Below are 11,071 nucleotides of genomic sequence, written 5' to 3' on the forward strand. Positions count from 1 at the left end.
ATTTTGTGGCTGATGGCATTCTAGTTTACCTAGATGGTTAGCTTGTTAATTAGTTGTGTGCATGCAAGACTTGAAATCTAGCTGATGTAGTGTTTAGTTTCTGTGCATGATAAATGGTTTTGTTGTGCATCTTTTTAAAGATGTGGACCGTTTCCCCCTCTATTTCCCTCTTTTGGATGTTAACTAGCATTTGCTGTGTTTCTGAATTGATTATCTGTTGTAAGATATTTTAGCATATATCGTTCAGAGATAAATGTCTTTGTTTGCAGTAGTACATTTTATTCATTCCAATGGTGATTTTACTTCTGATTCTTGTGTGTTGGAACTCTTGCGGAAGTTCTTTGTACTAGGGTACCAATGTATATCTATTTCAGTGTCATTTTCTACTATAACATCACTAAAGCCAGTGGTATATATGTTTTATTTGAGATGAGTGATGTGATTACATTGTACCAGGCATGTGACTGCAGTAGCCTCGCAACAACAATTATCTAGTTACTTTAACAGGACTTCTGAACAATCAAGTAGTTCACAATATGCAGTTTTACATATATTCATGAATGGAGCTTCTTCACTTCCTACATGCAGCAGGTTGTCCATGTTGTGTGTTCCATATGGATTAAACGCCATCGACTACTTTGTCTTCGATGCCGCGGCTCCTCGTTGGGTGTTCAATTTTTTTGTGTGTTCAATTTTTAATCCCCATTATGCATGATGTTGTTTGTTTCTGTGTAATTTGGACCTCTGGTTGTGCTCTTATGAGCGGTGTCTCTGTTCGTGTGGACACACATGATTTGAACCGCGATTTTGAGCTGTGATTCTACTAGTGAGGCAAGCATGATTTCAACGGTGTTTCCATGAAATTTTGAACCATGTCTGTGTTATGATCTTGTGAAAACGTCGCGTTAGTATTTATTGCCAATCGTGTGTCGTGCCAATGCTGCCTTTGGTTGATTGTGTGGCTTGTTGCTTAGCTGAATGATTGGTTGTAGTGTTTGCTATTTTTTTTGTGTTTAGTAGTTTTGTAGTTTAACACTGCCTTTACCGGTCCCAAGCCCGGATGAAAAAACGTGGAGGGGACTGCAGTTAGCTCCTCTGTTTATAACTTTCACGATCTCTAAATATTTTTTAATTAGTAGTGAATGAAGTGAGTAGAAGACACACAATGTGGTGGCAAGCTTTGGAATGCATCCTTTGATAAAAAGGATTAAAAACAATAAAAAATCAAAATTAAAAGATTCTAAAAAATAAAGTCTCAAAAACAATAAAAAATACTTGAAATTATAGAAGTTTTAAAAAATAGAATACTGAAAAAATAACAGACTCAAAATTATAGAAGATCCGAAATAATAGAAAGACTTAAAACAATAAACAGACTCAAAATAATAAATGACTCGAAATTACAAAAGACTCAAAAAAAATAAAGGACTCAAAAGTACAAAGATTCAGAATAAAAAAAGACTTAAAAATAAAAAAATACTCAAAATAATAATTAAACTCAAAATTATAAAAGTTTCAAAAAATAAAAGACTAAAAAACAATAAAAAAGACCCAGAATTATAGAAATACTTGATAACAATAAACAGACTTAAAGTAAAAAAAGACTCAAAAAAATACTCAAGATCATAAAAGATTCAAAATTATTTATGGCGTACCAGGAATTACAATGCCAACACTAAATTAATTACCTATGACGTTGATAGAAATACAACGCGAGCATTAGATTGTGCCTGGTCAGTACAAATGGGCCAATTTGTGGTGTGTTAGAAAAAAGCAACACCAACACTAACTAAATGGGCCAATTTGTGGTGACATGGCAAATATGCAAAATGCCATCACTATTTGAAAAAAAATAGTGGTGGCGTTGGTTGGAAATGGCATGCCACCAACTAAAGTTGTGTGTCGTGGGTTTAACATGGCAGATGCCCTAGTGAAAAGACTTAAGCGTGGAGCCATCGCAACGTAGGTTAGCTTAAAGGGGTTGAGTGGGACGAGAGACACGAGTTTACCCAGGTTTGACCCCTCACCAACAAGGTAAAAGCCTACGTCCTGCTTTGAGTTGTGTTGCTTGAGTATCGGTTACAAGGGAGCGAAATCGCTTAACCTAGCTCTCGATCAATTGTTTCTTAAGTTTACCCACCGCAGGGACTCGCATGATGCTATGTTTTTTTTTTGCCATGTGGTAAATTGTTTAGCATATTTCCTGGCTGATTAGTATGAGAAAATGATTTTGATCATCTTTGCAGCTTTTGAGCTATGGCAGATGAACTGTTTATGCATATTTCTCGGCTTATTAGCCATTCTCTGAAAATTCTGCCGTGGGCTTGCATGTCAAGCAGGTGACACTCGCTCTGATTAGTCTGCCGTAGGAATTCTGCCACCCAAGCCGAATTCCACGGACAACAATTTCAATCCTGTAATCAAGCAGGTGAATACGTAGGGGTCAAACTGTTTCACTTTTAGAAGAACGAAATAGGCCTTTCTCTTATACTAATAAATGATTTGTTGTATGCAAGGATAATGAACGATTCGTATGATGCTTTTTCCTTCTCTCTAACAAGGACCTCCATTCATTAGAAAATTTATTTAGAGCCAGGCCTCCATTCTAGCTAGTACTCTCTCTCTGTAAACTAATGTAAGATGTTTTTGCAGTGTAAATTGAAGTGCAAAAGCGTCTTATATTAGTGTACAGAGATAGTACTAGCACAACCATATTTCCATGTTTTTGGTTTTGAATATTCCTTGTTTGATTTCTTCCAGTTAAATCAGATGGACCAAGGAACGGAAATTCACACTGAACTACGCAAACACTAATCCTCCAGAAGTTTGCCGCTAGATAGTTCCGCACTAGAGTAGCAAAAGTAGCTTCAGGACACGACATGGCAAAAAGAACAGATAAGTAAAAACATAAACGAGCTGCTCATTTGGCAACTTTGCATCTCAGTTATCTGATAACATCCTCCACCTCACCTCATTTATCTCTATCAGTGCTCAGTAGCAATTAAGCCCAATACTGCTACGAAGAAGATTCTGCAATCTCAGGATCCCAGCTCTGCTTGAACACCTGAACTATACACATTGAGACGATCTCACTATGTTATGTCCTAAACTCTCTTCCTTAGCTCATCAATAATAGCTGGGAATTTCAAAAGCAACAACCCATAACCATCAGTGAACATGGCCTTCCTGAAATTTTCCTCCACCACAAAGAAGTCAATGCACTTGTTCTTCAACTCCTGACAGTTGTAGTTTTCAGCCCAAGCCAAGATAGTTGCAACTGTGTCAACAGACACTTTCTGCCACAGCTTCTGAGCACAAATAATCTTCAGTCGATCCAGTGCATACCGATCGGCCGCAGCGAGTAGATCTTGAAACATCTGGGCAGAAGAGTCCTCAAGCTCGTCTTCTTCGGGCAATTCATCCGTGTAAATAAACCGAAGCATAACTTTGAACGTTGCAGGTTTGATGTCGTGCAGCGTGATGGATGGCATTGTAGCCTCAGACATGGAACCGAAGAGCTCTGCTCTAAACACCGGCGAGCGGGCAGCAAGCACCGCTGGGTGTGCACGGAATGTCACATCGTCGACGACGAATGACACGTCTGTCCCGTGAGCACGATCTAGCAGACGGCCAAGATGGGTCCCGATGTCTGAAGATGGGACGAGAATAGGACTGTCATCGACGACCATGATCGCGCACACAAATGTGACGTGTCTCCCTGTCAAGTAGTCTTTCTCCACAACAGTCCCCTTCCTGAACTGATGCCATCCAAAGGTGTCGCCGTCTTCCGTGATCTCAAAGGTTTCAAATGCCCTACGTATATGCGACAGGCATGGTTTGCCGTCCCTGCCCATCAACAAGACCTCGAAGAATGCCCCAACACTTTTGGATTTGCTCATGTGCTCGAGGAAGATAGAAACATACTCCCTGTCGGCCTCGTTCACCCCACGCGGCAAGCACTCAATCCTCCAGAGGTGTCCCCCGGCGGAGACGGCATCGGAGAAGACGGACTTGCCGGTGGGAAGCTGCCTGACTTGCTCGTAGTCCAGTTTGAAGTGGAAGACGGAAGAGCCCACAATGGTGGTGCTCGACTCCGGCTCTGCCAGTTGGAGTGATTAACTCTCTATTGATTGACTGATTAGCATCGGTTACGGGTTACAACATATACAAGGGAGAGCCCATGAGAGTCGGCACGCAGGCCAGGGCGTGCTGTTGTAGATCCTACAATCTAGGGTATACACAGGTGTACATACATGCTATACAAGGAATTAGTCTAACACCCCCCCTCAGCCGGAACTCCATTTGGATGAACGTTCAGGCTGGATCTGAATTCATAGTACACCTGAGATGGCAGCCCCTTAGTGAAGAGGTCGGCAAACTGAGAACTGGACGGGACATGCAACACGCGAGCTTCACCAAGAGCGACACGATCACGGACGAAGTGCAAGTCTATCTCAATGTGCTTCGTGCGCTGATGTTGAACAGGTTTGCTGGCGAGGTATGAAGCACTGACGTTGTCGCAATATACCACAGTGGAACGCCGCGGAGGACACTTGAGCTCATGCAGAAGTTGCCGTAGCCAGCAGGACTCAGCAACACAATTGGCAACTCCGCGGTATTCAGCTTCGGCGCTCGAACGGCTCACAGTTGGTTGTCGTTTAGAAGACCAAGACACCAAATTCGAGCCGAGGAAAACACAAAATCCCGACGTGGACTTGCGGGTATCCGGGCAGCCAGCCCAATCGGCGTCGGTGTAAGCCACAAGATCACGAGAGGTGGAGCGGTAGAACTGAAGCCCGTAGTGAGAGGTACCTCTTAAGTACCGAAGTATGCGCTTGATCAGCTGCATGTGGCTGTCTCGGGGGGCATGCATGAACAAGCACACCTGCTGAACGGCGTAGGAGATGTCAGGCCGTGTGAGGGTGAGGTACTGAAGTGCACCAGCTAGACTTCGGTATTGAGTGGGACTAGAGAGAAGAGTGCCGGCGGTGGAGGAGAGTTTGGAGCTAGTGTCAATAGGTGTTGGAACGGGCTTGCAATTGAGCATCTTAGCGCGGTCAAGAATCTCCAGAGCGTATTGTTGTTGGCAAAGAAAGAGACCTGATGCGGTGGGGGTGACGTTGATGCCCAAGAAATGATGAAGGTCACCCAAGTCACTCATGGAGAATTCGGACTTAAGGGAAGCTATGATGGTGTTGAGTGTGTGAGTGGAGTTGGCGGTAAGGATAATATCGTCAACGTACACAAGGAGATAGGCAATGGATGTACCTCGATGGAGAATGTAGAGGGAAGAGTCACTCCGGGAGGCAGAGAAGCCGAGGGAGAGCAAATACTGCTTGAACCGGAGAAACCACTGGCGGGGGGCCTGTTTAAGGCTGTAGAGAGACTTGTGGAGCAAGCATACATGATCTGGACGGGCTGGGTCAACAAAGCCAGCAGGCTGAGCACAGTACACAGTTTCATTGAGCTCACCGTGGAGAAATGCATTCTTCACATCAAGTTGGTGGATGGGCCATGAGTGAGATGTGGCAAGACCGAGAACAACACGGATCGTAGATGGCTTGACCACAGGGCTGAATGTCTCATCATAGTCGACACCTTCTTGTTGAGTGAAGCCACGGACCACATACCGCGCCTTGTATCGAGCAAGAGAGCCGTCCGCATTGAACTTATGGCGAAAAATCCATTTGCCCGTCACCACGTTCACACCTGCAGGCTTAGGCACCAAGGACCAAGTGGAGTTAGTCATTAAAGCAAGATATTCATCACGCATCGCTTGTTGCCAATTAGGGTCCTTGAGGGCGGATTTGTAGGTGGCCGGAATAGGGGAGATAGGAGATGGAGCGGTGGCGAGAAATAAACGGCGAGGCATGCAGTAGCCGCGTTTGGCACGAGTGGTCATTTTATGGGAGTTACGTGGGGGCTCAATCGGGAGTGCATGGCGAGGTAGACGTGGCGTGCTGGGAGTGGATGGCGCGGATGGCGAGGTAGATTCGGTGGACCGGGCTGTGGGGGAGGCAGAACCGGCAGGAACGGATTGCGAGGTGGAGGCAGCGGCAGGTGGGTCCGAGGTTGTTGGCGCAGGGCGTGGGGGCGAACTGGATTGGGTGGAGCCAGTGGAAGCGGGCACGGCAGTCGAGGGGGATGCGGAGCTGATGATGGGCGAGCCGTTGCGGGAGGGACGTGTGGAATCGGTTGGCGTAGTGGGGAGGTGGGGCCCGGACGGAGGCGATAGCAACGGGCGGGGCGAGCGATCCAAGAGATCCGGTGGAGGCGGGCGATCCGATGAAACGGAGGCAGGAAGGATCGGCTGCATGGGATCGAATGTGGACGTGAGGGTGGGTGGCCGTGGTGTGGGTGGTGTGTAGGGAAAAGTGGACTCATCAAAAATAACATGGCGTGATACGATGACACGGCGAGTCGCAAGGTCAAAACACCGATACCCCTTGTGCTCGAGGGGATAACCAATGAACACACAGCGAGTGGAGCGAGGCGCAAGCTTGTGAGGCATTGTGGCGGAGACGTTGGGGAAGCAAAGACAACCGAAAACACGTAAGTGATCGTAGGTGGGATGAGTGCCATATAAGAGAAAATGTGGTGTGTTGGGATGAATGGCACGGGAGGGACGCCGGTTTAGGAGATATGTGGCGGTGTGTAATGCTTCGACCCAAAACGGAGGGGGAAGAGCGGCTTGTTGGAGAAGGGTACGGACAATATCGTTGGTGGTGCGTATGAGCCGTTCGGCCTTGCTGTTTTGAGGAGAGGTATGGGGGCAGGGAAAATGATAGGCGATGCCGTTGGAGGAGAAGAAGTGACGAAGAGTGGTGTTGATGAACTCGCCGCCGTTGTCGCATTGCATGGCTTTGATGATAACGTGAAATTGAGTATACACGAACGAGAAGAAACGTTGGAGGGTGGAGGATGTGTCGGATTTGTTGCGAAGTGGAAAGGACCAGGAGTAATGTGTATAATCATCCAAAACAATTAAATAATATTGATAACCAGAAAATCTTACAACGGGAGAGGTCCATAGATCACAATGAATCAACTCAAAGGGAGCATAGGTTTTACTAAGGGAAGAAGGAAAAGAAAGACGTGGCTGGCGCCCTAGTTGGCAAGCAGTACATGGAGAGTGAGCTGCCTTATTACAATGAGAAAGAAAATCACGCCCTAATGAAGCGAGCGTATGCGCGCTAGGATGGCCGAGCCGACGATGCCACAAGTCTGAAGTGGAGACGGTGAGGAGAGCAGACGCCGGAGATGGAGTGGTGCCAACGAAGGGGTAGAGATCGCCGTTACTAACGGAGATCATGAGCACTTTCCGAGTGCGAAGATCCTTCACAAGAAAACCACAGGGGTAAAATTCAATCGAACATGAATTATCTTTAGTAAAACGACGAACAGAGATAAGACTAGTGATGACATGAGGAGAAACAAGAATATCAGTAAGACGGAAATCATGGGGGGAAAGAGTAGTCGATCCAGATGCGGTGATGGGAAGACGTTGCCCATTGCCAACAAGAATGCTAGATGGTATATGCTTTAATGAAGAACTGGGTCTGGTCAAGGTACCTGGATTGCCCGTCACGTGAGAAGAGGCGCCACTGTCAAGGAACCATTCAGGCGCCGGCGTGGAAGGATAGCCGCCGTTGCTGTAGGCGGCGTTGAGCATGGCAATGTGATCCCACGATGGAGGCGGTGGCGGGTAGTACGGATTGGCCGGCGGAGGCGGAGTGTAGGCGTGGTACGCCTGGACATGAGAGCCAGGTCGAGGGCCGAGGACGCCGGCGGCGTTGGGTGGGATCCAGCCGGAGCGGGGGGACGGGAGCGCCATCCCGTAGGGGGCAAAATAGCCCGTGAACGGAGAGAAGTGTGGGTGCTGCTGGCCACGGCCCCCGCTGTCGTTGCGTCCGCGTCCACGGCCGCGACCACGTCCACGGCCGCGGTCACCACCATCACCGCCGCGGTCACCACGACCACGACTAGAGGGCTGGGGCGACGGATGAGGCGGCCCCTGGGGCCGATCGGAGACGCGGTCGGAGGAACGGTCACCGCCATGATCACCAGCGGCGCGACCACCGCGCCGGGGTTACTGCCGGAGGTGCCAGAGCCGGGGATAGCGAAGGCGGAGGCGCTCTCCTCGGTCGCGCGCTGCGCCTGAGACTCCTCGGCCAAGACCACCCTGGAGAGGACGGTGTTGAAGGGGAGGGTCTGATTGCCGAGAACGACCCGAATGGTTTCGAGGCGCTTGTCGAGGCCATGGAGGAACTGCGTGGTGAGATCCACCTCGGTGACCGCGTGGTCGATGTCGGCGAGGCCGTCGGTGAGCTGCTTCATGCGGCGCGCATATTCGGAGACCGATAGATCGCCCTGCTTGAGGTTGCGGTATTGGCGGTTGAGGATCATGTAGCGGGCGGCGCGGTTGGCGAGGAAATAGTCCTTGATTTTGTGCCAGAGAGCGAAGGTGGTCGTGGCACCAACGACGTGGTCGCACATGGTGTCGGAGAGGGTGGCATAGATCCACAGCACAACGTGTGCATCCAACTCGAGATATTGGGAGGTGGCGTTGGGTGGAGGAGGGTGCTCGATGAGGTAGGTGACGCCGTAGCGGAGAAGCACCATGAGGAAGAAGGTTTTCCACTTGTGATAGTTGTGATCGACTGGGTTGAGGAGAAACTTGATGTGGTTAGTGATGTGGTCGTGGAAGATGGAGGGGCTAGGGGCGGAGGTCGGAGGAATGGGCGAGGGAGTGGTGTCGGCGGTGAACAGCGGCGCAAATTGAGTACTAGGGGCGGCAGAGGAGCCGCTGAAGAGGGACGGAGTGGTGCCGAAGGAGAACGCCGGGGAGGTAACGGGAGAGGTGGCCGCGGAGGAGTCGGCGGCGGGCGCCGTGGAGGAGGAGGAGAGGGAGCTCGGGGAGGTGGCGGAGCTGGAGGAGCCGCCGGCAGAGGTGAAGGGTGGAGGGCCGGCCATGGGTGCGCCTGGTGTCTGATACCAAGTTGGAGTGATTAACTCTTTATTGATTGACTGATTAGCATCGGTTACGGGTTACAACATATACAAGGAAGAGCCCATGAGAGTCGGCACGCAGGCCAGGGCGTGCTGTTGTAGATCCTACAATCTAAGGTATACACAGGTGTACATACATGCTATACAAGAAATTAGTCTAACACTGCCGTCTTAGCCCGCTTGCTCACTGAAGAATGTACAAGCAAACATAAAAAAGAAAATACTCCACAGAATTGAGTTGCTTGAACAGAGGGATTCAAGCAAACTGTAAAGGAGTATGCTTCTGTTCAAGCTAGCGAATTGAGTACTCCCTTCATAAACTAATATAAGAGCATTTAGAATACTAAAATAATATTCTAAACGCTTTTATATTAGTTTACAGAGGGAGTACAGGCTAGTGTCCAGACCTCCGGTTTGCTTGAAGAATTGAGTACAAGCTAGCGAATCCTTCTGTTCAACGAACCGACCAATCTCACTGGCTGGCTTGCTAGCTGCCGGAGGTGGCGGTGATTGGCCTGCTGGCGGTGGCAATCAGTGCTGAGGTTCCAGAGGCCGCACCTCGGACCTCCGCCGTACGTCGTGTATCGCCGCCGCCGCCGCCGCCGCCGCCGCTACTCGTTCGTCGCCTGCGCTCGTGGCCGCCGCCCCTCGCAGCAAAACCCTTAAGCACAGAACCGTTCTTTGAGGGCTTCCCGGTAAAAAATACAGTGGCTAAATTTTTATTCGACCCACATGGCGTGCCCAATTATCTCGGTTTTTTTTCGTACCGCGGTCGCCTTTTCTCTGCCAGTTTTCCACATTGTTTTTTTATCAGTTTTCAGCAGTTTTTTTATTTTTTATTATCTTCTATTTTTTTCTGTACGATACATTTGTTCTAGCTTTAAAGGTTTTTAAATTTCGTTTTATCTTTTTATTTTTTGATTTTTTGAAGTTTATAAAAAATACTGAAGATTTTGCTAAATCATGATAATTTTCTGAAAATCATAAGCATTTTTAATCCGTTGATATTTAAAAAAACACTTCAACACAACGAGCGACAACTAATTCCAAACGAAGGGAAGACATCTTTAACTCGTGGACAATTTTATAAATTCCTCAACATGTTTCATATTCTGTGCACTTTTATTATTTTAAAAGGATGAATAAAAATATACGCCTCAAGGCGGTCTGGACACGCTTTCTCTCACAAACCAGAGACAAACATGAAACGCGGGCCTTCTGGGCCGGGCTGCATCGCGACATAGGCGGGGCATGGCGGCACCACCTGGCGGCGGAGGCACGAGCTGTGAGCGGCGGCGTGGAGGAGCTACAACGGTGGGGGTGTGTGGTCGGCTCCGACGGCGATGGAACTGGCGATGAGTGATATTTTTACACTCATTCATCCTTCGTTTAAACCAAGATATTTCATTAAAACCAAGATATCCACTCTGATATTGCTACTAATGACTGATGAATGTAAATGATTCCATAAATCCTCTCTTTTATGTGTTTCCACAGAAAATGGGCTAAAAAGGAAAAAAATTCACGTGTGAACATGGAAAGGAGTGGAAATGGAGATAGAAGAAATCATAAGGAGGCGCACCAACAAAGACAACACAAAAGACGATGTTTCATACACCCGCAAGCGCTCGTATGAGCGGTCGTATGGCGTGAATTCCAAGGCGTCTCATCCATCTGAACAACTTTATAAAGGGGACCACGCCAAAATGTCAACTGAACATCGTCGAGCGAAGTCAAAACAGAACCATCTTCATCCCCTCTCATCAACCCTAGTCGCCGCCATTTCCATCATAGCCGCCATCACCACCATAGTCCAACTCCCTCCAGCTCATACTTGTAATCATGCATCACGCAAGGCAGCCACTGTAAGACATATTTGCAATCAAACAATCTTCAAAATGTGTTCTTCAATGTTTTCTTCATGCGATCTCATCTTCATGTGTGAGTAGTTCGGTAAGGTATGGCTCGAGGCATGGGCCTTGCAATCCTATGTATTTGTAGGATCAATGGAACGACTTTGAATTAACATCTTGTATGTGTGAAATAAAATTGTCTCGTAGAT

General features: G+C 48.0%; 1 protein-coding gene across 1 annotated transcript; it reads right to left on the reverse strand.

Annotated features, from left to right (window-relative positions):
- Nucleotides 1–3,104: 3,104 nt before the first annotated feature.
- Nucleotides 3,105–4,103, reverse strand: LOC119350272 (BTB/POZ and MATH domain-containing protein 1-like; the record flags this gene model as incomplete). Its single annotated transcript, XM_037618185.1, has 1 exon — nucleotides 3,105–4,103. A coding segment is annotated over one exon (999 nt), but the record flags the coding sequence as incomplete, so codon positions are not given.
- Between the last annotated feature and the right edge of the window lie 6,968 nt (nucleotides 4,104–11,071).

This window comes from Triticum dicoccoides, chromosome 1B (genome assembly GCF_002162155.2).
Source record: "Triticum dicoccoides isolate Atlit2015 ecotype Zavitan chromosome 1B, WEW_v2.0, whole genome shotgun sequence".
Lineage (NCBI taxonomy): Eukaryota > Viridiplantae > Streptophyta > Magnoliopsida > Poales > Poaceae > Triticum > Triticum dicoccoides.